The sequence below is a fragment of the Festucalex cinctus genome, chromosome 1, assembly GCF_051991245.1.
Source record: "Festucalex cinctus isolate MCC-2025b chromosome 1, RoL_Fcin_1.0, whole genome shotgun sequence".
NCBI lineage: Eukaryota > Metazoa > Chordata > Actinopteri > Syngnathiformes > Syngnathidae > Festucalex > Festucalex cinctus.
Window position 1 is genome coordinate 36,863,332 of NC_135411.1, and position 26,753 is coordinate 36,890,084.

Sequence of the window (26,753 nt, forward strand, 5' to 3'; positions counted from 1 at the left end):
TGGGCACCTGTGCTTTTAAGGAATAAGCATTTCATATAGATTAAATTCATGATAGGACATAACTGCATATCTTAACGCAGTCGGTACAAATTGCGTGTAAAAAAAACCTCTGACTTCCCACTTTCTTGGAACGCAGCATTGTTCATTTTAATGCTGTGCTTTAGTAGATCAGAGAAAGAGAATGAACAGTTGTGTTACTCTTGGGTAGACAGACGCACATTGATACTTAAAAAAATGACAACAACAACAACAAAAAAAAGTATAAAAATGATGTAATAAATGGTGATAATTTACACCACAATTGTCTCCTGTATGGACAAGACCAGAACAAATGAGTGAACTTTTCTTTACCTCAACACAAAAACTTTATATTTTTTTTGTCAAATTTCTGCAGGTTGAAATTTGTTGAAACTGCGACTTGACTCTCGATAAACGGTAGATGATCGATGGATGGAACTTGGATAAAATTTGCAGCCTATTATTTTACAGGAAATCTCTTTGTGTTTAGATGATAAAAATGTGTCAGGTGAAAGCAGTCATCAATCATTGTGTGCACGTGTCGTCACTTAATTGTGGGTGGAGTCTGCAGCTAGAAAAAGGCCCTGTCAACCTCAGCACAAGCAGAGTGAACCTCCTCTTATGACAGAACGCAATCTGCTTGTGGAACTGCAGCCCGCTTGGACAACTAAAACCTGCTTCTGCTTTTTCTTACTTCGTTGCCTAAAAGGATGAGCTGGAAGACGTTTGTGCTGCCCCTGGTGCTGCTGTGCTTGTGGGGGCTCCAGGAGGAAGGAGCACAAGCCTGTAGCTGTTTCCCAATTCATCCGCAGCAGTTATATTGCCAAACAGACATTGTTGGTGAGTGTTAAGCATTAATTTCACAGGATATGTTTACAGCTGGCAATTTGTTTGCATGTCAAATTGAAGCAGGTGCTCTCAATGAAGGTTAGTGGTATTTCTAATTGTATTTTTTTTTCCCCTTTTTAAAATGTATAAACAGTTAAAGATATGCGTGTTTGGTTTGATTCTTTGCTACTTCGTTGGTGCCCCCATTTGGGTTTTAATGCATCTTTTGAAAACATGTCGTTTGACTTCCTAGTCATCAGGGCCAAGGTTCTTGGAGTGATGCCTGGTGCCCAAGGTAAAGGTCGACCCACCAAGTATGACATCCAACACTTGATGGTGAGAATACTTGTGGACAAAAAAAAAAAAAACTTGTACAGTGTGCATGTGAGACATGAATCTTTTGCTTTTCAGACCTTCAAGGGTGTTAAAAAGCTTTTTGCTGCCGTCTACACTGGACCCAACTCTGCAGCATGTGGAGTCACTCTGACTACAGGCACTGAATATCTACTCATGGGTATAAAAAGCTGGAACATTTACAACATATGTAAAATCAAACAATAGTGCTAAAATGTAAGCCTGAGAGTGCTTACAAAAATTCCTAACAGTTTTAGACTTGTGATATGTATTGTAACATGCGTCCTTTTACTGGATGACCTGACACTTCCCATCCTGTCTTGACAGGCAAGCTGCAGTCTGACGGCACACTGCATGTCTCCCTATGTGACTTCCATGAGCCGTGGGATGCCTTGAGCACCACGAAGAATCTTTTGTCCAGCTATGCAGAGGGCTGTGGTTGCATGGTAACACAAATGGATTTTAGCCTTCAATTTGTTTGTGCAGTTTTAAATGACCTTAATTTTTAGTAGATGCTCACTATAAACACATGGACAAGTACTGCTAATTGTTTTATAATTGAAAGCGATACTTGACTCATTGAGGCATTTTCAGCAGTAAAAAGTTAATATTTTGTCTAATGTGATAACTTAATTATTTTTCATGAACAAGTAATACCTTTTACAAACTACTTTGCCACTTGCTGTCACCTGAAGATGACATCACCTGTGCTCAGGAAGTCAGTAACAACCAATCATGACTCAGTTTACTGACCAAACCCAGAAAACAGGTGAACCATGATTGGTCGTTACCTGCTTCCTCAGCACGGGTGATGTTGACAGAAAGTAGAAACATTACTTTTTAAAGGTATTCATTGTACATAAAAATAGTATGAAGTTATCAAATTCATTCTGGACAAAATATTAACTCTTCACTGCTGAAAATTGTTCAGTAAAGACACCTTTAAGATTCTAGTAGCCATGTGGTGTGTGTTGATTAAATCCCTCTCCTTGGTCACCCACAGATCAAGTCCTGCTTCTCCTTTCCGTGCTGCATGAACGGCCCAACGGAGTGCTTGTGGACAGACTTCCTGCCGGGGAAGAACAGTCACGACCAAGCCCAAAACTTTGCTTGTATCAAAAGCAGCAACGGCTGTTGTGCCTGGTACAGGCCGTCTGTAAAGAATCCCTGGCTTTGAAAGGCTATAAAGGCAAAATAAAAAATTAATAAAACCAATGCAGGTCTTGTCTCTGACAAATCATATGGCAATGGCTGAAGTTTTTGTGGTAATTGGAACATTTCTGATTCAGTCACCCCATTTTTCACCTGACCATTTAGTCTATTCCTTGTGCTCCTGTGGCCAAACTTGGGCCTGAGTCCTATAGGTTTTGGCTGTTCCCCTTCAAAATATCAGAGCCACATGATCGGCTCATCACCAAGCTAGGGTAAAGGTGGGACATGCCCGGAACACCTGTCCAGGAGGCATCGGAACCAGATGCCCAAGCCACCTCAGCTGGCTCCTCTCAACGCGGAGGAGCAGTGGCTTGATTCCAAGTGCCTCGCGGCTAACCGAGCTTCTCACCCAATTTCTAAGGGAGAGACCAGACAGATTATTTTAGGTAACTAAAACAAACAAATTCGGACACGCTTTTTTAAAAACAAACTTACTGAAACTACATTTTCTGTTTATAAAACTATAATTGTAGCAAAAATATCAGTTTTTGTCTTTGGTTATTCATTTAATGCATGGGTGGGCACGAATATCTTTACCAGCTAAAAATGCACTATTCAACAAGGAAACGGTGAGTAATTGTGCAAGAATATGGCGTTAGATTTGTGCCACAATTCCGTGCGTAACAAAATGTTTCGTACGTACCAAAAATGTGTTTCGTGCGTACAAAACAGTCCTCGCGCACGCTTGCTACGTCTCTCCTCAACACGTACGAAACTTTGATTTATGCTTGCAAGGGTCGAGGCCTAATATTTTTGCCACAATTCTTAACCAATCAGGAGTCGGACAGGAGAGCAAATCCTGATTGGATGTTTAATATCCAATCAGGCAGAACTTTGACAACGTGTCGTCACACCGCGTTGCATCATGGGCGCTTCGATTTATTTTTCTTTTTTTAACAAGCACTCGGTCCTTTCCTGTTTGAATTCTTGTCTGTATTTCTGCTGACTTTTATTTACTTAATAGAAGTTTTATGTTACGGGATGAATCTGCTCCTAACTGCTTTCCTGCTTAGCGGAAAGGAGGGAAAACAAGTTTTAGCGCTCATGGTGATGTTGGATGACGGCATAAAATAGAAGAAAAAAGAGAAGAGGCTAACCTGCTACTTACGTTTTCATTATGGTAAGTTACAAAATACTGTACTGTATTTAAGTCGGTAAATCCTATAGTTTTGTCCTCTTTTGATCGTGCTACTATCATTACAATCTTAAACAATGCATGCCATGAGTGGCGTATAAGAAGTAGAAAAAATGTTAGACCATCCATTTTTCTTTAGTAATTAGTGCCTGGTACCACTAAAGGTATATCGTGAATAATAGAAAACATTGAATACATAAGAGCACTGTGTTTGGCAGTCCAATGCCATAGTTATTGACGTAAGAATTGAATTCATTTTGGTTACAAGACAACCATACACCATGACTAGCAGCTGTTGAAATAAACATGTTTGCCCAAAATAATTGTTTTACTAATGTGAGAAACATGGTTGATCTTGTCATTTTTCCATAACAACAGATAGACAATTAAAAATCTGAGCGCTAACCTTGGGTTTTGTTTTTATTACCAGACAACAAAGATGACAAAGGACCCAGAATGCACCTGATGACACCACAACAGAAGTGTCAAAAACACCACGAGAAGCAGAAGATGAAGTGGAGTGGAAAAAATATTGATATCGCGCTATTGGCCCATGCAATGTGCATATAACAGACATGCAATAAGTTTCATATGGAATTTTTTGCTTTTATCTGAATTTGACCAGTCAGCCACTTGCTAAAATGTGCACCACCATCCACTAGTTGAACATTATTGAAGTCATTACAATTAAATAACTCTGAATACATTTTACTGCATGAGAAATATAATTTGTTCATTAGTAATAAAATCATCATCCGTCATTTCTTTAGATCCATATTAAATATTGCAATATCTATTGCTATATTCAGCAAAATCGCGTATTGCATGATTTTCCAATTTTGTGCAGCCCTAATTCCTGACGTTTTTGAGCCAGCTGATGAGACCAATTTGACTTTGTCATTAAAATGTCTGTAGGAAGAGTCAGAACGTGAAGCTTGAGCTTGACAGCAGAGAAATCAAGAGCTCCTGAAGAATGACATTAACATTGGACTATCATAATTTGAAGTTCGAATAGTTGTAATGGCCTGTTTTGCAGCATACCAAATCAAACATTTTTAAAATATTTTTTCTCCTGTAAGTTGTCGACACTTTTACTGAACTTATTTAAATGTGTCTTGCAAACAGTATCATTGACAATTAGAAAAATAAAAAGTGTCACACACACTGTATTCAGAACAACCTGTAAACAATAACCAAAATACTATTGCAGGTACAGTGCCAATGCAGTACATGACACATTTATGGTTTCAAGATTAAAGTGCGGAAGTGCACACACTGCACATTTGCCCATCATTGACCAAGAAGACCTCAGAGTACTGTACTCACGATGATGTATTGAGAATGCAAGACCCAAGAGGTTCCACAGATGAAAATATATTACACATTGTATTTGTAATTGACACTTAATGATGCATTATCGATCAACAAACAGCAAACTGTACATTTTGTTTTTAAATCAAATGAATCGTCCTCAGTTACAGTGCATCTTTGCAGTTTTTATTTCAAGTTTTACACACAGTAGGCATGGTAGACTGCTATTGTGGAGCCATCCATCGCCGTCCCATCCATCTCAGCTGTACTCTCTATCCTTAGACATCTTATTGATGACTGTGACCCGGATATAGAAACGATGCGCAATCTGGATTGGTTTACCTGGTAAATTGGAAACAAACAAAAGCTCAAGGTTATTAATTGTAAAACGTGAAACAATCATATCCATCCATCTTCATGGAGTTATGGGAAAACAATGTGACCATCCATGTTTCTACAGTTTCTTGTTCATGTTAAATGTCTAGTACAACTAAGGGTAACCACTTCATAACCTCTGCAGCTATAATCTGATGCTCTTTTAAGGGAGAACAGTCAGAAGACCTTTGCAATAATCAAGTCTACTGGAAATAAAAGCATGAGTCAGGTTCTTCTGGTATGGAGCATGCAACCCTTCGGTCGAAGTCTTTTAGGTGGTAAAAGGCTGCTTTAGTGATTTGTTTGAGATGGCATTTATGTGCACAAGTATACAGGTAATGACAACAAAATTAACTCGTGAATTGAATTCAAGAGCTGATATCTCGTAATTTTCCACGATTTTCTAATCAATATCACTAACGTACTTACAAATCAGTAACTATGGCATTGTGTTAACAGTGCTTTTGGACATTCCATGTTTTTTTCTGTCTGTTAGTTACACGATATACATTTGGTGGCACTAGGCACTAAAAATGCATAAGAAAATAAAGAAAGGGGGTGGCGATTTTTTTTTTTTCTTCATCATAACTATGCACATCAATTGCCAATGTCGTGTATGTAACTATTACATACAATTTTGCTTGTCTTGGAAGCCTGTGTGTGATAGTGGCCAAGTTAAAAGATGCTATTTTTATGCTACTTACCGTTATGAAAATGTGGAAAGTAGTCTTCGATTCGGAAGTTAGCGTCGCCCCCAACGGTCATCCAACGGTCCCATGAGGGCTAAAACTTGTCTTCCGCTAAGCAGGAAAGCAGTTGGGAGCTGCTTCACCCCGTAATATAACAAAACTTTTGTTAAGTAAATAAAAGTCAGCAGAAATGCAGATAAAATACAAACAGGAAAGCACCGAGTGCTAGTATACAAAACAAAAAAAATAAAATAAAAATCGAAGAAGCGCCCATGATGCAACGCGGCGTGACGACACGTTGTCAAAGTTCTGCCTGATTGGATATTAAACAGCCAATCAGGATTTGCTCTCCTGTCCGACTCCTGATTGGTTAAGAATTGTGGCACAAATATTACGCCTCGAACCTTGCATCGCAAGCGTAAATCAAAGTTTCGTACGTGTTGAGGAGAGACGTAGCAAGCGTGCGCGAGGACTGTTTTGTACGCACGAAACACAATTTGTACGTACGAAACACATTTTTGGTACGTACGAAACACATTTTGTACGTACGAAACACATTTTTGGTACGTACGAAACACATTTTGTACGTACGAAACACATTTTGTTACGCACGGAATTGTGGCACAAATCTAACGCCATACAAGAACAGAATTAATTGCAGTGTCTATTCGTCCATGTTAGGTTTGTTTGCCCCGGCGTCGACACAGGCTTCCTGGTGTGGTGGTTGCACACTGGACCTGCACATTTGCTTTTATTTTTGTGAGCCGCATTTCCTGTGGCTGTGCTACAGTGCTAGTGCTTGACTTGACTTTTTCAGGTTGGGCAGGGGTCCTGGGAGTGCACCTGCAGCTGATCAGCAATGAACGCCGGGCTATAAAACCTCTGCAAGCGGGTGCCAGATGATTTCGACTACTGACGTGGTATTCGGACATTGCGTTGACAGGGTTCCCACGAGGTCTTGAACAGTCGTAAAAGCATTAACTCATTCAGTGCCAGCCATTTTAGAAAATTTCAAAAATTTCAATACCCATGCGATATTACGGTCAATAAACCCAATAGACTCCCTACTTTTTGCCTCGTTCCGTTCTTTTATAATTGACAGTAGAAAAACGTAGGTTTGTCAAAATACAGCCATTTCTCCCATGGACTTTGAAACTGTGTTTATTTCGTATAAAATGGAGCAATTATGTCATCTACCGGTGGGTGGGCATCAGTCAAGGTGTTTCCAAGTTTGACATTTAAAGTGGAGCATGCAGATTCTCCCCCATCTATCCCCGCTCTAAAAAGTATAATTGACAAGTATACTTGTCAAAGGCAGTGTTCAATTGATGAATTTGAATTTGATGACCGCTAGTCACTGTTTGGAACATACTCACTGAAGTCATTAGTTGCCTGGTGTGATGTCACTGCCACCAGTACAAAGTATGAATCTTCCTTTTGATTATTTAGGCTATTCGTTTGTGTGGTGAGCAGTGTTGCCACAGTTACCTTGAAAAAGTAACTTAGTTACTTTACTGATTACTTGGTTTTAAAAGTAACTAAATTGCGTTACTGATTACTTGGTTTTAAAAGTAACTAAGTTAGATTAAAAGTTACTTTTTTAGTTACTTTCAGCAGCTGCCGATAACACAATCTCAACATAAAAATAATGCGGTAGAAACGGAGTTCCAAATACATGAAAATAAAGGTTGTTGTTTTTTTTAATGAAAAACCAAATAGGCAGTCTCTCTTGACTTCTTGTAAATACTTTTTATAAAACAAAAAATAAAAATCTATCCAGGTTGAAAATGAAAATCCCCTTAATTCCTCTATTGTTTGTTCCGCTATTCCAGTGTGTACACTTGAGTCGACTCGTGCATGCTGAAAACTAGGGGTGGGAATCTCTGAAATGAGGCCGATTCGATATGTATCTCGATACACAGGTTGCGATTCGATTGAAAAACGATTATCTTTCAGAACAGAGCGGTTCGATACGGTTCGATTAAGTTTGGGAACGATACAATTTTCGATTCGATACGATTCATTTCAATATTCACAACTTATAGTGACATTTGTTGCTTGTAAACATTAATCTTAAAACACCACAAATTTTTACAGTATCTACAAATGTGAACAACAACAAATATGTCTTTTATATTTTTATATTTTTAAATCAATTATTTAAATATACCGCAACAAAGGGCTGGGCGATATGACTGAAAAATGTATCAGTTTAAATATTTATTAGTAGTTATTGACAGTTATAATTGGTTTTTTTTTGTGTGTGTTTGTTTTTTTTCTCTTCAAAATAAGGATCAGGAAAACAAAAGGTTGATCATTTAATGTTAAATATAAATATTTAACCTTTAGACAGACACCAACACAATTAAACAGAATATGTGCACATTGTGAAGTATTTTAGAAACATAAATTTAAGACATGAAATAAACCTACCGTCCAGCCAAAAGAAATATGAAGCCACCTTATGGAACAATAAATCTATCAAACACATTTTAACCACTTAATATATGCAAAAATATTTCCAAAAGTTCATTTCCCTTTTTAAGCAACAATTTTTGTTTTTAACAATTTTTGTATTTCTTTTGCCATGACATTCATTTTTGGTTAATGTATGACATCTTTTTTGTTTTTGTTTTTGTTTTAATCTGAGACACGATGACCGCAGAATCACTACTGTTTATATTTTGTTTTTTTTGGGCTGTCGTTCATTTTGAGTTTGATGACGTAATCGCGGGCACGTCTCAGTTCTCCTATCTGCTGATCATGCTAGTTGTAGACATTGACAGGGAGCCACAAACTGAGAAATGAGATACTTGCAGTGTGCTTTTAGCATAGCTGGTGTGTTGGCTGTGGGACATACCTGTGTCGTTTGAATCCATGCATAGGTCGCTTGCACATCGTAATGCATCATGGGAGTTTTTCCTTCGGGCGCCATATTGGGTGTCCGCCGGTTCACAAGGTACACTCGCGAGTTACACGGTAGAGCTCATCAACCTGATGTAATTTTCGCAGTATTTTCACGATTTACCGGAAGATCAAAAACAACGATACAGGCAGAAGGTGTCTCTGTGTGGCGGGATTGATCCTAATTACGTCCTGACCAAGGGTGATTTTTTTTTTTTGACGGAGAAAGCTTGCTGGCCAAATGTGACATCTCTGGACATCTTTCCCTACCTCGTGTTGACAACATGCTCCATAAAACGCCCACAAATCCTTGGAGGCTTACAATTATTTTGTAAGCGGGTGGATACAGAGTGTAAACTTTAACATCGCATCAGAAGAAACTGTTGCTGTTGCACGTAAGTAAACCACATGGTGTTGGTAATTCTGCACACAAAAATGTTGATTTGTTCTCAGGCTTCCTGTTATCATTGTGTTTACATGCACAGCTAGGTTTACCTGATGTGGTTTTTCTAATCATTTTATAACAGGCAAATATGGCAGAGCGTATAAGAATAAAAAGTAACTGCACAGCCTCCCCGTGGCTTAATTAAATGTAATGCTACCCTTTCACTAGTTACATGTTACTTAATCAACTTATTCTAAATGGTTAAGGTTAACCACTCTCAGAGGACGTATTTTTAGTTTCAGTTTCCAGTACAATAAAACGTGTTCATGGTAACTACTGAGCATACTGACAGCTTTTCTTATGATCTCACGGTTAAGGAGGCTGTCACAACACCCAATTTCTGTCTGGTGCCGGATGGCAACAATTCCCATCACTTGTCACGACAACACCAATAGTATTACCAGGTATGTATGGCTTTACTTTTTGTAGTTTCTTATTTAATTCTATGTTTCATATTTTCATTACAATGTTTGTAATATTTTCAGATTCAGGCACAGATGAGTTTAACTGGACGGGACTTCTGCGACTTTGTGGTGTGGACAAAGTGTGATTGAGCGAGTCCACCCAGATCGCTCGTTTTGGCCAGTTGGAAAAGCCAAAGAGTTTTTTTTCCCCAAAATCCCCTCCTTACCTGAACTGCTCGGGAGAGCATTTACTAGATCAGCAGTGGACTTCCAGTGTTCCTGCTCAGCCGCTGTCACCTACCACTTGCTCATGTACTTCAAAGATGCGGAATAAAGTAGTTTTTTGTGCTGCAGCAGATTGTAAAATCAAATGATATCACTTGAAGTGTGCCAATCTAGACTGCCAAAAGGACAGTGGTTTTGTGACAAGTGTGAAACAAGGATTATTGGGAAAACTGTAACACAGTACTGGTACTTGTCTTACATTAAACAAATTTAAAAGAGAGCAACTTTTTCCTCTGTGCATAGTATAATGAAAGTCATTGCGTACCCCATCAACATTACATCATACCGTCATCAGGATGGTAGGCACCTGTGCTAAAATAAATACATTAACAGTTCAATTTTATCCCTGAAATTACTACATCTAATCATTATTCACTTCATTTTTTGTGCTTTTAGAAATAATAGAGATTTATGCCATTACTTTAAGAGGGACCATATTGCACATTGAGCCAAATCCTGTCATTTGTATTATGTATAGCTTTGTAAACAAACCCAACAATAGAATTTGTATAAACGCTGCCTTTATTAGCGCCAAACAAACAGTCGCATGTTGTCCTCCTCCAATGCTTTGATGCTCGCCTTCGTTTCCATCATGTCATTGGCAATCAAGTCGGTGTGGCATGAGATCCCTAAAGAAAAAAATAAAGAAAAAATCACAAACAAATACGGTACCAGTAATAGGTTTAATATAGTAAAGTAGTATAGTTTTTTTGTCAGTGTAAAAGAAATGTACACATTTTGTTGCATTTTTTAATGTATGAACATTGCTACAGGCAAATACTTATTTCTATAAACACTTCCAAATGTCTCTAAAATATAAGGTGCGTGTACACACACAAACAAACACATACATTCACTCATGCATACAATATATCATGTAATGAATTCTGAGTGGCATACCAGAGTCAATGATGTCAGCAGTACTTGAGGGTACAGGTTACTGGAGCCATCTGGCTGCATAACTGCAACAATCTCTGCCACTTCGAGTCGTCTTTTCTTTGCTTGTCTCTCCTGTGCACGTTCATATCTTGGCACCGACTGGGCTGAGACATAGATGTTGTAACTTGGGACCCAACTTTAATGTTGGAGCCCAGTCGGGATGATTGGACAGAAAAACGGGCGCAGGGCGACCTGTTAAAATAAACAAATATATAAACAAATAAAATATGGAAAGACTGGTTATTTTACCGCAGTAGGGTGGCCGTGAATAAGTTCTTTAGCATGATGTGTAGGCTACCGGGGGTCTGTTTTCTTGCATCACCCCCGGGGGTCTGTTTTCTTGCATCAGCCCCTTCTGTCTCTTTTTTTTCCCAAGTTTACATTTTGCCACCAAAAAACATGTTATCGGCATTAAAAGCCCAAGACTAATCAATCCAATTTCAGCAGTAAACACTTTGCACTGGCACTACTTGGGTGAAAATGTTCGATGTTAGTTTTCGGCTAACGTCCGCTAGCCAGCTTGTACTACCGAACTTGCTTGCTCATGAATCCAAAACATAAGCAACTTGCCCATATATGGGCGGTCGAAACGTTATTAATCCTCATGCATTAAATAAAGGTAAACAAGCTTACCGCTCACAAAGTGATCGCTGCACACACGAGCCCAAAGTAACGACTTCCCTCCGGAGTCCGCACTCCTCTGTCTCCAGGCCCTGGTTCCTAATTATTTTCGGAATTCGGAAAAAAGACCGACCATTTTCCCCCTTGGCTTTGTTCGAACAGCCAACGATGCAGCAACAATGTACCATTTTAAACGCAGAAAACAAACGTGATAGATACGTGTTAGACCGAATCGCTACGTAAATGGAGGCCACCCAGCATGGCGACTACGAGAAATCCGAGGCGGAAGTGACGACATGTGCAAGCGACCTATTGGATCGTCACGGGAGTTATTCTTTTTGGCTCGCGCGCAGTACCAACGCCGGCCCGGGACATACAAGTGCACAGAGAGGACTCGAGAGCCATGGGAAATACCGAGATGTACGGCACCGGCTTCTGCTAACTGTCTCCACTGTTGCATGTTGTCACTCGTTGTGTGCGCGCGCGCGCGCGAGCACGGCGTTGACGGAAGGCTCCCCCCCCCCAAGGTGCGTAACGTCTTTGCATTATGTTTACAACATCCGGGGAATGAAGCGTCTCTGAGCGCTACTTTGCTAGCTCTCTGTAAACAGGGAAGTAGCTTGAATAGTGATGCTACTGAAATGTAAACAAAACAAGTAGAGCACGGCGCAGAACTCTTGCTATTGTTATGAAACCATAAAGCCTCACTCGCAACCGATTCACAGCCACGCGATATCCGGTCCACTACTGAAAACGTGACTTGTCTGACCTCACTCCCCCTGGCAGAGGGCGGAGACGACCTCATCCCATAATGCTTCACGGACCAGGATGGAAATAAATTATTATATTTTTTACCACTTTTATGGTCCATAATGTACACTTTTTTTTGTTGCGTTGTGTGCCTGTTGGTTAATAAAACTAGTAGAAAAAGTATCATCACTTTTGTTTTGAATGTGCAAACCATTCAAGACCAGACCATGGCTGAACTCAGTGTGGTGATCAATGACCTCCGCCTCATCTTCATAGTTAGCGGCAGTTGTTTGTGATTGTTACAACAGTGAGATATTTTGCTTTCTTCATGAAAATGTGGAGTAACGCATTGAATCTCTGGACAGTGACTTTAATCAGACTACTTTGTAGAATAAAGTAACGCGTTAGACTAATAGTTACTTTGGAAAGCAAATTTTTGAGTAACGCGTTTTTAGTAACGCGTTACCGGCAACACTGGTGGTGAGGTGTGTGTGTTTTTGTTGAATGTCTTGCTTCATTTGCACACAAACTTAATATAACACACTTTTCTCCCAAACTGTTTTTTTCCCTCTCTCTTCTACATCTGCCATTTATTTGATTACTCTATGTTTCAAACACAAACTACACATACAGTAAAATGATTGTTGGTTGGGTCATTTCTGACACCTAGTGGTGACAATTGCACACAGCAAAATCTGCTCTTAGAAATCAAAGACACAAAGGGTTGTGCATGGAGTCATAGATGAACAGAAAACATATAAGTCGGCAAACACAAAATGACATTTTGTTAAGAATGTTTTCTTTATTTTTTTATTGACTAAATCAACAATCATGAATTCATATTCATGTTAAAAATATCAAATTTAATATTTATTGAACATTTCTATCAATCTACAATGCGGCAGAAGACCTGATTCAAAATGACATTAATTGTAGCAAAACAAACTCCAACATTCATCGTCACTGATTTTGAGTCGTAACATGACGTGCAAGTGGAATTATTTGCAGAGGAATTTCATCATATGTCCAAAAGTATGGAAACAATTTCATGCTACCAGACAAATGTGGCCAAGCGGGAGAATTCATTTTGCACAATTCAGTGTTTGTAAGCGATTCCGAGAATGAAACTGATCTTTCGTTACAGTCGACATGAATTTGGATCCTCTGCAGTTTCACTGGCGGATTCCACAATCCAAGTGGGTCAGTAAACTTTCTGTATTTCTTGTCACGAAAAGCGATGCTCCATTGCAACATTGCATCTGGAAAACAAGGGTCCCCCCACGCCAGCCCCACTCCCCAGTCAGAGTTGTCTCCCACCTCAACATCCCACGTGTGTGTTCCAAAGGCCAAAGCAGAACCGAGCACAACGTTACAATCCAACCTCTCTGGATTTTTGGGACGTTCCTGTCCTTCTTGACAACTCACACTGGTCAGATCTTCAGACAGAGTGAGATTTGGATCGGCCAGGTTGGGGTCCAGAATGACGGGACTGTAGGAGAACTCCTGCTTCATTCGTTCACACACGCTGATGTTGAGGTTGCCCACATGCTTGGCTTCATCCAGCAGAGCTCCTTTGAGCCGCTCGGGCTTGTCAGGCAGCTCTTGGATTCTTGTCAACACAGTCTGGAAGTTCATCATGAAGGAATTGGGATCAGACATCAACTGCTCCTCTGTGATTGCGATCACATCTGAGAGAGCTGCCATCTCTCTGTCCAGAGCCTCAATCTTCTTCTTCATCATCCGAGTCTTCTTCTGCTCATCCTCCATCACAGCAAACAACCTGCCCACCTTTTCAGCCCGCAGGAAGCGATGAAGCCACTTGAAATCCTTCTGAATCTTGCTTTCCACCTGCTTCCTCTGGACCTTGATGTACGCCGCTTGCTCATTGCAGTTGTCTCTTATCTCATTGTAATCGTTTAGTCTTTGCTTTGCGTCCAGCAGGGCTTCCCGGAGTTTCTCTCTTTTCTCTTTCACAACTTCATCGACAGGATGGAACTTGTGGCCAGCGTGGAGTTTTGAATCTCTGCAGATGAGGCACACAAGCTCCTGGTGGTCCAAGCAGAAGAGTTTCAGATTCTCCTTGTGCAAGCTGCACGTGTGATTCAACTCCACTGAGGCTTGTGAAAGGGTCTCGCACACATTCCTCAGTACCAAGTTTGAAGGTACATCAATCAACGTACACTCCGTCCTACAGACTGGACACGTTCGATCTTCTTTCTGCTCCCACCACTGATGCACGCACGCACGACAGAAGCTGTGACTACACGGCAGCACGACAGGATCCTTAAAGATCTCCAAACAGGCCGGACATTTCAGATCGTCCTCAATTCTTCTAGCCATGGTCCTTGTGAAGACACCGACTCAGCAGCATTCAAGCTTCCATTCTCACTCAAGAGAGCCGGAATGCGTCTGCCTCAGTCACAACTGACTTGACTGCAACAGAAACCACGCCGTTATCTGGGATCACACAAAAGCAATTTCTTACTATCGGCCATCAGCCATGGCCACTTATCGTTCACTTTCGTTCCACAAATCGGGGGGGTGGACCAACCACTTTTTGCGCTATTCTAAAGTAAATTCTACTAGCACCTCACTGCCAAAAGTTCTGTTTTTTTTTTTTTGTTAATCATCACTCACTCTCTCACACAAGCTTACATCATGCAAGCGTTTCTTTTTTTGTAATTTGACATTAACGTTCGTTATTTTATGACGTGTTTCGCGTCACGGCTGGTCATGTGACGGGACGCCGACCAATCAAAGTATCGGCTTGGTCAAGTAAACGGAAGTAAACAATCATTGCCGCCTGGGTGAGCCTGTTGTCGCGTTGCATTCTTCTTTGTTTGCATTGCTTTTTTTCCGACACAATACAGCCCAGAATGATCCGTGAGTGTATTATTCATTATGGATGTGGTGATGGCGAACGCATTTTCTCCTCTGCAGTAGGAGAAATTTCTGATCAATGGTTGAATGGACGACTTGGCTTGCAGAACGACACAGCACGCAACAATAGACTACCGGTACTTGTTGATGCACATTGCTTGAAATTCAGACTCTGAAGATTCATAATATGTGCTTACTGGCGATTTGTTGACTAAAGTGGCTGAAAAATGACGTGCCATGGAGGAGAAGTGCAGCTAGGATGAAGTTGAAGCTGCAGTGGATATTGCTGAGGAAGGAGACGCTCTGTCATTTTCACCGGAAAAGTTCAGATCATCCTCTCACTTGAAACACTTGTTGCCACTCACTTTGTTGCCAGTGCCAGACCACATATTTTTCCTACTGCCTACGTAATATGCAACAAAGTGGAACGCTTTGACCAATCGAAGAAAACTGGTTAAGGATCACTGAAGATTACGGCAACTTCAGTAGTACCCAGTTATTGTGATTGCTTCACACTAAATAATACACATTTCCATAACAGTACAGTACAATTGTATTAAGCCTAACTGTAGTTTTAAAACCCAACTTTGTCCACACCATATGAAGTTGTTGTATGTATATACCTGCTGCAAAATGTACAAATTTGGATTATATTTGTAATTTTTATTAATCTGCAGGGATATATCACTTCCTTCCCAACTTCATAAAAATAGTCTTCTTGCTGTGAGTAGATTTAGAGAGAGATGTATTTTACTGCAGATTTATTCAAATGTTAAAAGTTTTAAACAAAGGACACTAAAATTACAGGTCATTGCTCACAATTATCTATATTTTGTTTTTCAGGGAAAGAAAGCCTGCGCTCTATGAAGAATCATACTGTGCCTTGTGTCATCATTGGACAGGAGATTCTGCGTAGGACAAAGCTGCTCAAACTGTTTGTCCAGTTTGTGCTGACTGAAGGGACATGTCATTGTGGTTAGTGGTGAGGATATATTTATATTTAAAGGTGCAGTCTGCCGGATTCACTAAGGAAAATGCACTTTTAAATACAGGATGTACACACTTTAACTTTCTCTCAGTCTATAGATCTGTGTTTATGTTGATCTTTGGTGGTGATTTCGTCCTGAACCCCCACCGCCCCAGCCTGTATTTTGCCATTTTGTGTTTGTTTTGTAAACAGCGGGACGTTTCTGTGGAAAGACAGTGTTTACACCCCTCCAGCCAATCGCAGAGCGGGGGGTGGCGTGTCGCAAACGGGGCCGGGCGAACGTGTCAGCTGCGTGACGTCACTCCCGCGGCAATTTGAAAGCACGCACGGATTTGTTTTTCTTCACTCACTCATTCACACACGTAAGCTTCTGTGAGTGAGTGAGTGAAAAAATAAAAATAATCCGTGCATGCTTTCACATTGCCGCGGGAGTGACGTCACGCAGCCAACACGTTCGCCCGGAAGAAGACTGATTATCTTCTGTGTTTAATCAAAATAAGACATTTGCAAACGTATTTTTACTTTAGAAAAAAAATGACTGAACTGGTATCATAGTACAACATCAATCCCCTTTTTTTTTTTTTTTATCACTATACGAATATGAAGTACGAAAGTAACACCAATCACTGGTGAATAAACAGTAATTAGGAGAAATGCTTTTGTAACACACTTTAATGCAGCATTAAAATGAATCCCATTAGTCAATTAATCAGTTGAATAATCGATAGATTAATCGATTCAAAAAAATAGTCAATAGTGACAGAACTAGTTGATGGTGACCTACATATACTGTAAATGAGAAACTTTTTGCTCACTTGATCATTTCAGATTACAGTTCAAGTCTATATACCCTCAAGATTATGGCTTGACAGTATTTGTCTGTAATTTGAGTTTTATATCTGATAATAAAGTAGTCATATTTGTACTATAATATATTGACTTCTGTTGGTTTGTCTCAAACTTGAACCCTCACCTGAAATTCCATTGTACTTTGCATGAAGAGTTATTGAACAACATACGTTTCTTACTTTAGCACTGCCATGTAACCTGTTATGGGACAAAGTTCATATTACATAATTTTGTAGAAAGTATCACTGTTTATCATTTCTTCAAGTTTCAAGAATGTGTGACCCCCTGATCAGTATGGAAGCCCAAAAGTGTCAAAATTCAATAAATAAAAAGGCCTTTTTGAAATAGCTATCCTTTTGATAAATAACAGAAAATTATGTAATATGGACATTAAAATGAGGCGTTAGTATTATGAAAAGTGTTATGCTATTCTTTAATATGTAACATATTTTATTTTCATTAAATATTTCAGAATGATTATTTTAACGTCATACTCTTTAAAACTCTTTGACTGCCAAAGACGTTTCATGATGATTAGTAAAATTCCAATGAATGGAATGCAATCTTTCATTGAGTAGCCACATTGTATATGTAGTAAAGGCAAACAATATTCTTTTTGCCTTGAAAGATGAGTTAAAATGCTCAAAAGCGGCTGGCACTGTGGATTTTTTTGTTTTGTTTTTATAACGCCTGGCAGTCAAAGAGTTAAAAATGACATTTAATTTATTTTCAAGGTTTTATAAGATAAGAAAACGTTGTTTTACAAAGTCCGTTTTTGTTTCATAATGTCCTTTTTCACAATGGTCTTCTTTTACATAATGGCGTTTTACAGCCGAATGACTTGGCCTGTCAATCAAAGTCAGTGGGTGGGACCACCGTGTGAGCCGAGATCGCCGTGACGCCTACCCCATAGCCTGACTGAGAAGTTTAACAAGGCCTTTACGTTATTATCCGATTCTAAACGATTTGCTACTTCTTGGAGTACTTCTGAAAGTGACTTATCTTCCGTATCCATGCTTTAGCAAGCCTGTGACCGCCAGGCGCTAAACTCTCCACGCGTGAATCGATACTGCAAGTGCTGCTGCTCACGTCTGTATAAGGGACTCAGCCAATCATGTAACTGGCTCCGCCTCATGTCATTTGATTGACAGACCAAATAATTCGGCTGTAAAACGCCATTATGTAAAAGAAGACCATTGTGGAAAAGGACAGTATGAAATAAAAACTGACTTTGTAAAACAACGTTTTCTTATCTTATAAAACCTTGAAAATAAATTAAATGTCATTATTTGTTAAAAAGTATGATGTTGTTAAAACAATCATTATGAAATATTTAACCAAAATAAAATATTTGCTACATATTAAAGAATAGCATAACTCTTTTTATAATAATACTAGCACCTCATTTTAAAATTAAATGGCCATATTACATAATTGCACGTTATTTATCAAAAGAATAGTTTTTTCAAAAAGGCCTTTTTATTTATTGAATTTTGACACTTTTGGGCTTCCATAGATCAGGAGATATAGGGTATAAACATGCCTACAAACACCAAAATGTGCTATTTTTACCCTATCATGCTATGTTTAGAGGGCTGGTAAAACTGCAAGGATTCAAGCTAAGAACTTTTAACACAGTATAATTAAGGGTCTTTCTTACAAGAAAAAATAAAAACCAGCTGGTCCCAAAAATGTGGAACGAAATCCTATTTTTAGCCACATGTTCTTTCATGGCTGATGGCCTATACCACTTGCTGGGGGAAAAAAAAAAAGAGAACATTTCTATCCAAGTCACACCAAGTAAAACCGAGTGAAGAATAAAAAAGAAGAATAAATCAAAGTTGAATATGAAGCCATCATGAAAGAAAACAAAAGCAAAATATGGTCATGAAAGCAAACTTTCTCAGATTAGAAAAAAAAAGAAAAAAAAAAAGAGGAGTCTCATAGAAAAGAAAGAAAACGAGGAGAGAAGGGATTCAAAAGAAATGTCCGCTTACCCTTCCTGCTTGGTGCTTGATGTGCTCGGAGCAACGAAATAACACAAAAGAGTTTGCCTAAACGGAAGACAAGCCCGCCAAACTCGTTTCGCCACATTACAAAACTTTATTGAATGGATATTATGTTTGGAAGCAGATATTAAAAATAGAAATACAGGTATGTGAACAACAACAACATAAACACACACACACACACACACAAAGACATCACCAGGGTTGGTATATCGACCAAGATTAAATCAGGTGGGGTAGATTAAACCCAGGTCAGATCCAGAATTCGGTATTTCAAACCACATTTAATCTTGAAAATTCAAATCCAGATTTGGAAATCCAATGGGCTCTTTGCACAAATCCAGCACTTCCTGAACTCAACACCAGTACTTAATTTCCTGTCTTTCATGAGTGGACAAGATGATTAATCCAGGTGTGCCTGACCTAAGTAATCAGGACGACATTGGTCAGACACACCTGGATTAATCAGTTCGTCCACTCATGAAAGACAGGAAACAAAGGATTGGCGTTCAGTTCAGGAAATTGTCGAGCTGTGCAAAGAGCCCATCCTGCCTTTAATCCAGATTTAAGCCTATGTTGGGTATTTCAAAACTTTGTTCCCGAATCTGCATCAATTTGATCCTGAAAAATAACATTAAAGTAATCCCGCCTCGGGGTAGGATTAGACTGTGATCCCATGTATTAGTTACACATACAGTATACTCATCAGTAAATAAAGTATCTCTTGCATTTCCCAGAATTAATTGTGTAAAGAGCTATTCGTAATTAATTAAACCTCATTATGTACTTTTTTTTTTAATTGAAAAATTCCAAATGTGTGAAAAAACAAATAAGGAAAAAAAAAAAAGCTATTCCTTCAACCCGAATTTTAACAGCAGCAACGTTTAAAGAGGAAGTCTGTTTTTTTTTTTTTTTTTTGTTTTTTTTTTCCCTGTCTTGGTTAAATGATGGGTGGAATCCCCTAACCGCACCTGCCTGCAATCAACTAGCTGTACCTGTTACAAATTAGACTTGGCTGATATTTAGGTGCAGTCCAAAGTAGGTGTGGAACTGCCAATGTGGAGTAAACATTTTTGACTAGCAAATAGAAGTTTAGACTTTTAAACGGTTCTTCATGTTGGGAGCGAATGGTTACTGTTACTACAGGTAATAATGGGGTACATGCCACGGAAGAGGCGGGACTGTTTTTTGCACAACAGTTTGTTTCCATTTCAGTTTGCGACGTGTGGGCTGCGTCAAAAATACTTGTGCTTCCGACTTTATGCCCCTGGGTTGCGCGTTCGCAACCCGGACCGGAAATAAACTGTTGTGCAAAATCACGTCCCGCCTCTTCCGTGGCATATACCCCACTCGCGTCCAACATGAACAAAAACGTATGTGCATAATGTCATTCGGCATGCTGGGAAATCCAGCTTCAAGTTCCGCCTACACAAGGTTTTGGGTACACAAAATTGGGATTTTTTTTTCTCTCCAAGATTTCAGAATTCCTGTGATTGGCTGGCAACCAGTCCAGGGTGTCCCCCGCCTACTGTCCAGAGCCAGCTGAGATAGGCGCCAGCACCCCCTGCGACCCTTGTGAGGAATAAGCGGTCAAGAAAATGGATGGATGGATTTCAGAATTCCAATTTGTGTAGATTGTTTATTCAGTTTTGCTGCACGTGCTCTATGCTACATACTCGCTAATTCTCAATCACCTTTGGAATAAACAAATTGAAACAAACACATAAATATCCCTGCAGCTATTGCCGCCCTGAATAGTAGGCACTGCTGACCTGCCAGTCTGCCAATTGCCTTTATATGTCTTACGTGGTTATTGTTATGTTTTTGTTGTGTGATGTGCAATTGCTCTGTCTCCCTTGCAAATAGTCAGCAATAATGAATTTCCCTATGGGAACCAATAAATGTAATCTGATATTAAATTAAGAATTGAGACAATTGAAAAACAGTAAAATACACACTTCATGGTACATTCCATTATTTATTATATTTTGGCAAACCACAACGTGACATATTGCTCAGATTGAGTTATTTCTTCCTCGAAAATGTAATCTTTTCCCCCTCTCTTTTTTTTTTTATTCAGGTCAATCAGTTCAGAAATTTCCCTTACGCACTGAGTCGTAACATGAAGTGCAAGTCGAATTATTTGCACAGGAATTTTATCACTTGTTTTAAAGTCAGGAAACATTTTCATGTTCTGCTACAATTGTGGCCAATCGGAAGGTGTTTTGCCTAATTCAGTGTTCGTAAGCGATTCAGAGAATGAAACAGATTTTTCGTTAGTGTCCACATGAACTCGGATCCTCTGCAACTGTACTGGCAGATTCCAGTATATCTAGAAAACTTTATGTATGTACCATTACAAAAGCCGACTTCCAGACTGTGAGAGATCCCACACGTGTTGAGAAAAAAAATAAATAAGAGTGAAGAGACACGGTCAAATCAACACATTACACCAGGGCTGGACTGGCCATCTGGCATACAGGACAGATGCCCGGTGGGCCGGCGTCTTTTGGGATAGATGCAGTGCTTTTCACTTATTTTCCTCCATTTTACCCCAGGAGACTGGCCCACAATTTTAGAGGGACTAGTCCATTAATCAATATTGAATGTAGACAGCAAACTGAACCAACAACAGTCAAAATATTAGTTGCAGAACAATGTGTTAGACAGGTATGGTCATCAGTCGAGCTGGGCCAGTGAGCATAAGTCAAAATGCCAGGGCCGATTTTTTTTTGTGTGTGCCAGTCCAGCCCTGGTTGTGGGTGTAATTTTGGCAATGTTTAATTTCTTGTTTTTTTGATTGAAAGAGTACACCGGTTACATTTGCAAATGAGTGGAAAACTTTTATTTTAATTAGTCAAGCCACACAGCACGGGCAAATTGTAGCAATACACAGTATGAGGTTAACAGACCCACGCAGTCACACATGCACTACAACTTTGGAGCATAAAATTATTTTATCACTAAAGCACAGTTGCAGTACTATATGAGTTGAATTCTCTTTTTTTATTGCCAAGTTTGTTCATGTTGATGACTGTCACTAACAAAAAAATAAAACAAACAAAAAACAGCACTTTACACATCCTTTTGGATTGATATTTTCCTCAGTTTTTCACTGAACCCATATATCTTTTCTGTATATTATCAACATATCTCAAGTCAACCTTATTTATAAAGCGCTTTAAAACATCCATTGCTGCATACAGTGCTGTGCATGGAATAGAAATCAGTCTTGCAGTAGTGCAGTAGAGACAAGTGAAGTAAAATAAAATTAATTATAAGTATCACAAGTAGGTTAGTATATAAGCACATAAATATCAATATTAAAAAATTATAACAAGATGTAGGGAAGTGAATAATAAAAAATAAGAGTATCAATCAATAACACAAAATACAGAAGGAAACATAAAAAAAGTTAAATGATGTGAAGTCTCATGCTGAGTCAAAGACTCAAGACTCAGCAGAGTCAAAGAATAGAGGAGTCTTTCCTTCAGACAGTTTACAGAAGTGGCAAGTGGTTTGAGTCGAATAAATGCAAAATGAACTACACAATTTTTTCCGTTTGTCTTTTAGATTTCAGAATGAACTGCTAAGAAAAGAAATAAGAATAAAATATTTCTGAGCACATTTGCAGTTGTCACAATGCCACTGTTCAAACTGATGAACATTAAATTTAGGTTGAAGAAGTGTGAAAAAGAAATGTAATGATAAACATGCGCGAGGTGGACATGTTGGATTGCCGATGAAGTGTCAGTTTTTTTTTGTTTGTTTTTTTCAGCTTGGTGACGCTGTTAATGTGAAATTGTTGCCTGGTGAGTTCTTTCAAATCTGATCATACAAAGGCTTTATTGTACATTTGTTCAATCCGGATTTATTTCCCCTTTAGGTGTGCTCAAAATGCCATCGAAGTTGGCAGTTTCACACAAGTCTTGGCAGTGTTAATGTACAATAGCAACTTAGCAGCTGCCGTCATGTATACAGTAAAAAGTCTTCTTTATGGTGTTGGTCAGTTATTAAATTTGACTGTAACATCTATTAAACCGTAGCAGCATAAATTAACAAAACAGATTACGGTATTTCCCCCACATTTTGTGTGTGCTAACAGTTAGCATCTGTTGATTTAGCCACCATGTCCAAAGTGCAACATTGGTTAAGCATTGGTTCCTCTTTTGGTAGCTTGGGGCATGCTCACTTTTTTTTTTTGCCTCTTCATGTGCCAGCTGGTCCACAACAGCTCTCAATCATTGTTCAAGTGTGGCGTCTGATTGTTACTCAAAGTGGCAGATATGTTTTCTATCATGCCAAAATGGTTGCACTAACGGCCATTTTGGGACACGTGACGTTAACGTCAGGATCTCTATTGTCCGCTGCTCTCCTTCCCAGCACATTTGTGCAGCTTGATTTCGTGCTGAAAAGTGAAGTTTTTATAACAGACACTGCAACTGAATGGTTTTTCACCAGTGTGTGTTCTCGTGTGCCTTGTTAAATTTTCCTTTAAATAAAACGTTTTGCCACATACTGAGCAGCTAAAAGGTTTTTGTCGAGCATGTTTTCTTACATGTCTTGAAAATTGCTTCTTTTCACCAAACCCTTGCCCACAAACTGAGCAGACATATGGTTTCTCTCCGGTGTGTATCCTTGTGTGTACTGTCAAATTGCCTTTTGCAGTGAATCTTTTCCCACAAACTGAGCAGGCAAACGGTTGCTCCCCAGTGTGAGTTCTTTTGTGTTCTTTCAAATGTGACTTAAGAGAGAATTTTTTACCACAATCTGAGCAAGGAAAACGTTTCTCTCCAGTGTGAATGATTGTGTGTCTGGTTAGATGGGTCTTTCTCGAAAATCGTTTACCACAAGCTGAGCAGGCGTAAGGCTTTTCATTAGTGTGTATTCTTTCATGTCTTATTAAACATTGCTTTGAAGATACTGTTTTTCCACACAAGGAGCAGGCAAAATCCCTGCCGTGTGTTCTTTCATGCGCTTTTATATCATTTTTTCGTGAGAATATTTCACCACAGACTGAGCAGGAGTAAGATTTTTCTCCAGCGTGCACTTCTGCATCCTCTTCTTCCAAATCACCTTCTGTTTTAATATGTTGACTTGAACTACTGCTTGGAGGCTCCGCCCTTCTGCTCTCCTCACTTTGAACTTCGTCTTCTTCACTCTTCAAAGACACAAAAGTCAATTGCAAACGGGCGATATCATCCTTCTCTTCCTCTTTAATGCAGAGGGGCTCTTCATACTCCTTTTTAATGTGAGGGTACTCTGGCTTCCATTGCTCAGGACGAAGATATTTTTCACTGACGTCTGCAGGACATAAAAACACAAATAATTTGGTTGGTGACATCAGCGCTGTGACTTTTATGCTATGTATCGTTTCTACAGTGGTAGATTGACTTACGAGTAATTCACTTCCCAAACCAAGTTTGTCACCCAAATTAATTGTCGTGTTCCCTCGTTTATCGAGGAGGTTACCTTCCAAAAACCACCCATCAGTGCACAACAACAAGCCGATCACTCTATATCAGCAAAAAAAAATCCATCACCGTAGCCGCTATGGTTCTCACCACTCCAGGACGAAGCAGTCGATTAGACAAGGTTGAGTGAATCAGACTTTAGCCCCTCCCACTAACTTTGATGGGCGAGTTTGACAGATAAAATAAATTCACGAAACACCACAACACAGTGACCATGAAATAATTAAATAGAGAAATATATAAATAAATAAATAACCATAGGGAATTTAATGAATTAATGACACATGCAATTAATAAATGACACTTTTATTTACCGTATTTTCCGCACTATAAGGCACACCTAAAAGCCTTCAATTTTTTTCAAAAGCTGACCATGCGCCTTATAATCCAGTGTGCCTTATATATGGATCAATATTGAGCCGCAACAGTTCATTGGTATCGCCCGTCCCTAGTCGCAGGGGTGCTGGAGCCTATCCCAGCTGGCTTTGGGCAGTAGAACTGGTTGCTAGCCAATCCAAAGCTGTCTATATAATTAGGTTGTTTTTGTTGTTGTTGTTGTTGTTGAAAAACTGTCATTTGAATAGGTTATTTTTTTATTGTGAGGTGGTTGATACACTTAAAAAAAAAAAAAAAACCCAGCCCCTTAACTGACCAGCAGTCAAATCCAATCACATTCAGAGCCAAAACAGGAGCAATCTGTTGCATAAAGCATGTATTTTCACAATTTGGACCCTACACAGAGCAGAAATTTGAGGAAACCATTTTGCTCATAAAAAAAATGCACCAAAGTGTTATGGAGAAACACTAATTTCAATTTAAATACTTAACTTGTAAATGTACATATTTAGAAAAGCTCTACAGTATTTAAAACAAGTTTGTGTCGCAGATGTCATTTTTAGTATGTCGCCGGCCACTTAAAAATTGACCGTGGGCCACAAATGTCCCTTGGGCCATAGTTTGGCCATCTCTGCTCAAGACACTTTAAACGGCACGCCCCGTGAGAATGAAATGTACAAACCTGCTCGGCGTAACACAACACGAAACTCCTTGCAAACGGCGGCCACCAGTTGATGACTTTGTTCCTCGTTCTCTTCCTTTGGTTCAGGAAGTTTCGCCACATACTGTGCGGTCGTTCTTGCACACATATTCATGCGAAAATCACACTTTATCTCCGTCCTGCGACTTGTGTCTCTTTGCTTGCAGCTAACGGGTACGAACGCTCAGCTCAGCTCAGCTCAGCTCTGCCGAGAAGTTTTAACTCGCACCAAAACGGATTCATCCTGGAGTAAGCGGTTAAGAAAATGTATGGATGGATGATTTAGTTCTTCAAATTAGTCAAGGACGAACTGTGTTAGGGATTCGATCAGTTCAGAACGAGAAGAATATTTAGCGGAGGAGGGCGTTATACGGAAGTAGAACTGCAGCGGAAGTAGAGATGTTATGCTCGAGCCTTCCTGCTCAAATCTGATTCGAGCAAATGAAGCGGAGGCGTGTCGAAGCAGTGGTCCGACAGCTGCTTCCGACATGCCGAAAATCACGTGACCACTGCAAACGACGCCTCGAATGTCACAAATGTGTCAGCGACTTCACGCTGTTTCGCAGGAAAGGTGAACTCGGGTGTTTGACAAACCTGCCTACAGCAATTACAGCCCCAATTACTTGATACAAAAAATAGGAAAGGTAATTATCATTCGGCTCAAATATTTTCTCCATTCTAGGATTATGGAAATACGTATCCTATAAAACAATATCCCTATTCACAAGCACCGCACTTACACATTCAATTCTGTCAAGTAAATTTAACTCTAGACTGCGACCAAATAGCCAGTTTCAGAGTAATATTTTCACTTGGAAGAGAGTAAAATAAAAAAAAAAAAAATACTAACAGTCAAAAATGGAACTCACGACCTCCAGTTAATTGGGAGACAACTGCTCTTACACGATCGGCCACGGAGCTCCTGACGCCAGTGACGTGTTTTAGTATATCATTAGTATATCACTGGTTAGCTGGAATCTTCCTGCAAACTGGCAGTCTCCAAAGCTGAAACTGTGTTCGTTCCTCAAACCATGAGAGAGGCTTTTATCATGTATTTTTTTTCCAATTCTTTATTTTATTCTTTTCAGAGTGTAAATAAATAATAGCCTACTCTAAAAATACCGTTTTGAACACCAAAGACAAAAACAATACACAGATTTGAAAGTTCAACTTTACTTGTGTAAATCACACTTTAAAAGGACGACACAATCCCACAGTTGAAAAAGATAGACATCTACTGAAACTTA

General features: G+C 39.4%; 3 protein-coding genes and 2 long non-coding RNA genes across 6 annotated transcripts in view; 1 reads left to right on the forward strand and 4 right to left on the reverse strand.

Moving 5' to 3' along the window:
• LOC144026731 (uncharacterized) overlaps positions 1 to 26,753 on the reverse strand; it is a 38,161-nt gene that overhangs the window by 2,121 nt on the left and 9,287 nt on the right. The gene's annotated exons all lie outside the window — the stretch shown is intronic.
• On the forward strand, positions 607 to 2,415 carry LOC144026715 (metalloproteinase inhibitor 2-like). Its single transcript, XM_077533650.1, has 5 exons — positions 607 to 858; positions 1,100 to 1,182; positions 1,258 to 1,360; positions 1,528 to 1,646; positions 2,204 to 2,415. Exons 1-5 carry the CDS (start codon positions 729 to 731, stop codon positions 2,375 to 2,377), a joined length of 609 nt encoding a protein of 202 aa, XP_077389776.1. The 5' UTR covers positions 607 to 728; the 3' UTR covers positions 2,378 to 2,415.
• LOC144026720 (uncharacterized) lies at positions 10,465 to 11,936 on the reverse strand. The gene is made up of 3 exons (XR_013285282.1): positions 11,533 to 11,936; positions 10,861 to 11,091; positions 10,465 to 10,589 (listed from the first exon to the last, which is right to left on the reverse strand). It is a non-coding gene; the product is annotated as an uncharacterized LOC144026720 (long non-coding RNA).
• On the reverse strand, positions 13,107 to 16,394 carry LOC144026664 (E3 ubiquitin-protein ligase TRIM35-like). Its single transcript, XM_077533548.1, has one exon. It carries the CDS (start codon positions 14,608 to 14,610, stop codon positions 13,231 to 13,233), a length of 1,380 nt encoding a protein of 459 aa, XP_077389674.1. The 5' UTR covers positions 14,611 to 16,394; the 3' UTR covers positions 13,107 to 13,230.
• On the reverse strand, positions 21,814 to 25,911 carry LOC144026679 (uncharacterized). The gene is made up of 2 exons (XM_077533584.1): positions 25,489 to 25,911; positions 21,814 to 24,300 (listed from the first exon to the last, which is right to left on the reverse strand). Exons 1-2 carry the CDS (start codon positions 25,619 to 25,621, stop codon positions 23,354 to 23,356), a joined length of 1,080 nt encoding a protein of 359 aa, XP_077389710.1. The 5' UTR covers positions 25,622 to 25,911; the 3' UTR covers positions 21,814 to 23,353.

What these genes read in the sequence shown, in the direction of transcription:
- LOC144026715 (XM_077533650.1), top strand. Translation starts at nt 729, where the DNA reads ATGAGCTGGAAGACGTTTGTGCTGCCCCTGGTGCTGCTGTGCTTGTGG. An exon ending in TTGCCAAACAGACATTGTTG is followed by an intron (nt 859 to 1,099) that starts GTGAGTGTTAAG and finishes TTGACTTCCTAG; the next exon opens with TCATCAGGGCCAAGGTTCTT. An exon ending in CAGAGGGCTGTGGTTGCATG is followed by an intron (nt 1,647 to 2,203) that starts GTAACACAAATG and finishes GGTCACCCACAG; the next exon opens with ATCAAGTCCTGCTTCTCCTT.
- LOC144026664 (XM_077533548.1), bottom strand. Translation starts at nt 14,610, where the DNA reads ATGGCTAGAAGAATTGAGGACGATCTGAAATGTCCGGCCTGTTTGGAG.
- LOC144026679 (XM_077533584.1), bottom strand. Translation starts at nt 25,621, where the DNA reads ATGAATATGTGTGCAAGAACGACCGCACAGTATGTGGCGAAACTTCCT. An exon ending in TGTTGTGTTACGCCGAGCAG is followed by an intron (nt 24,301 to 25,488) that starts GTTTGTACATTT and finishes TATGTCCTGCAG; the next exon opens with ACGTCAGTGAAAAATATCTT.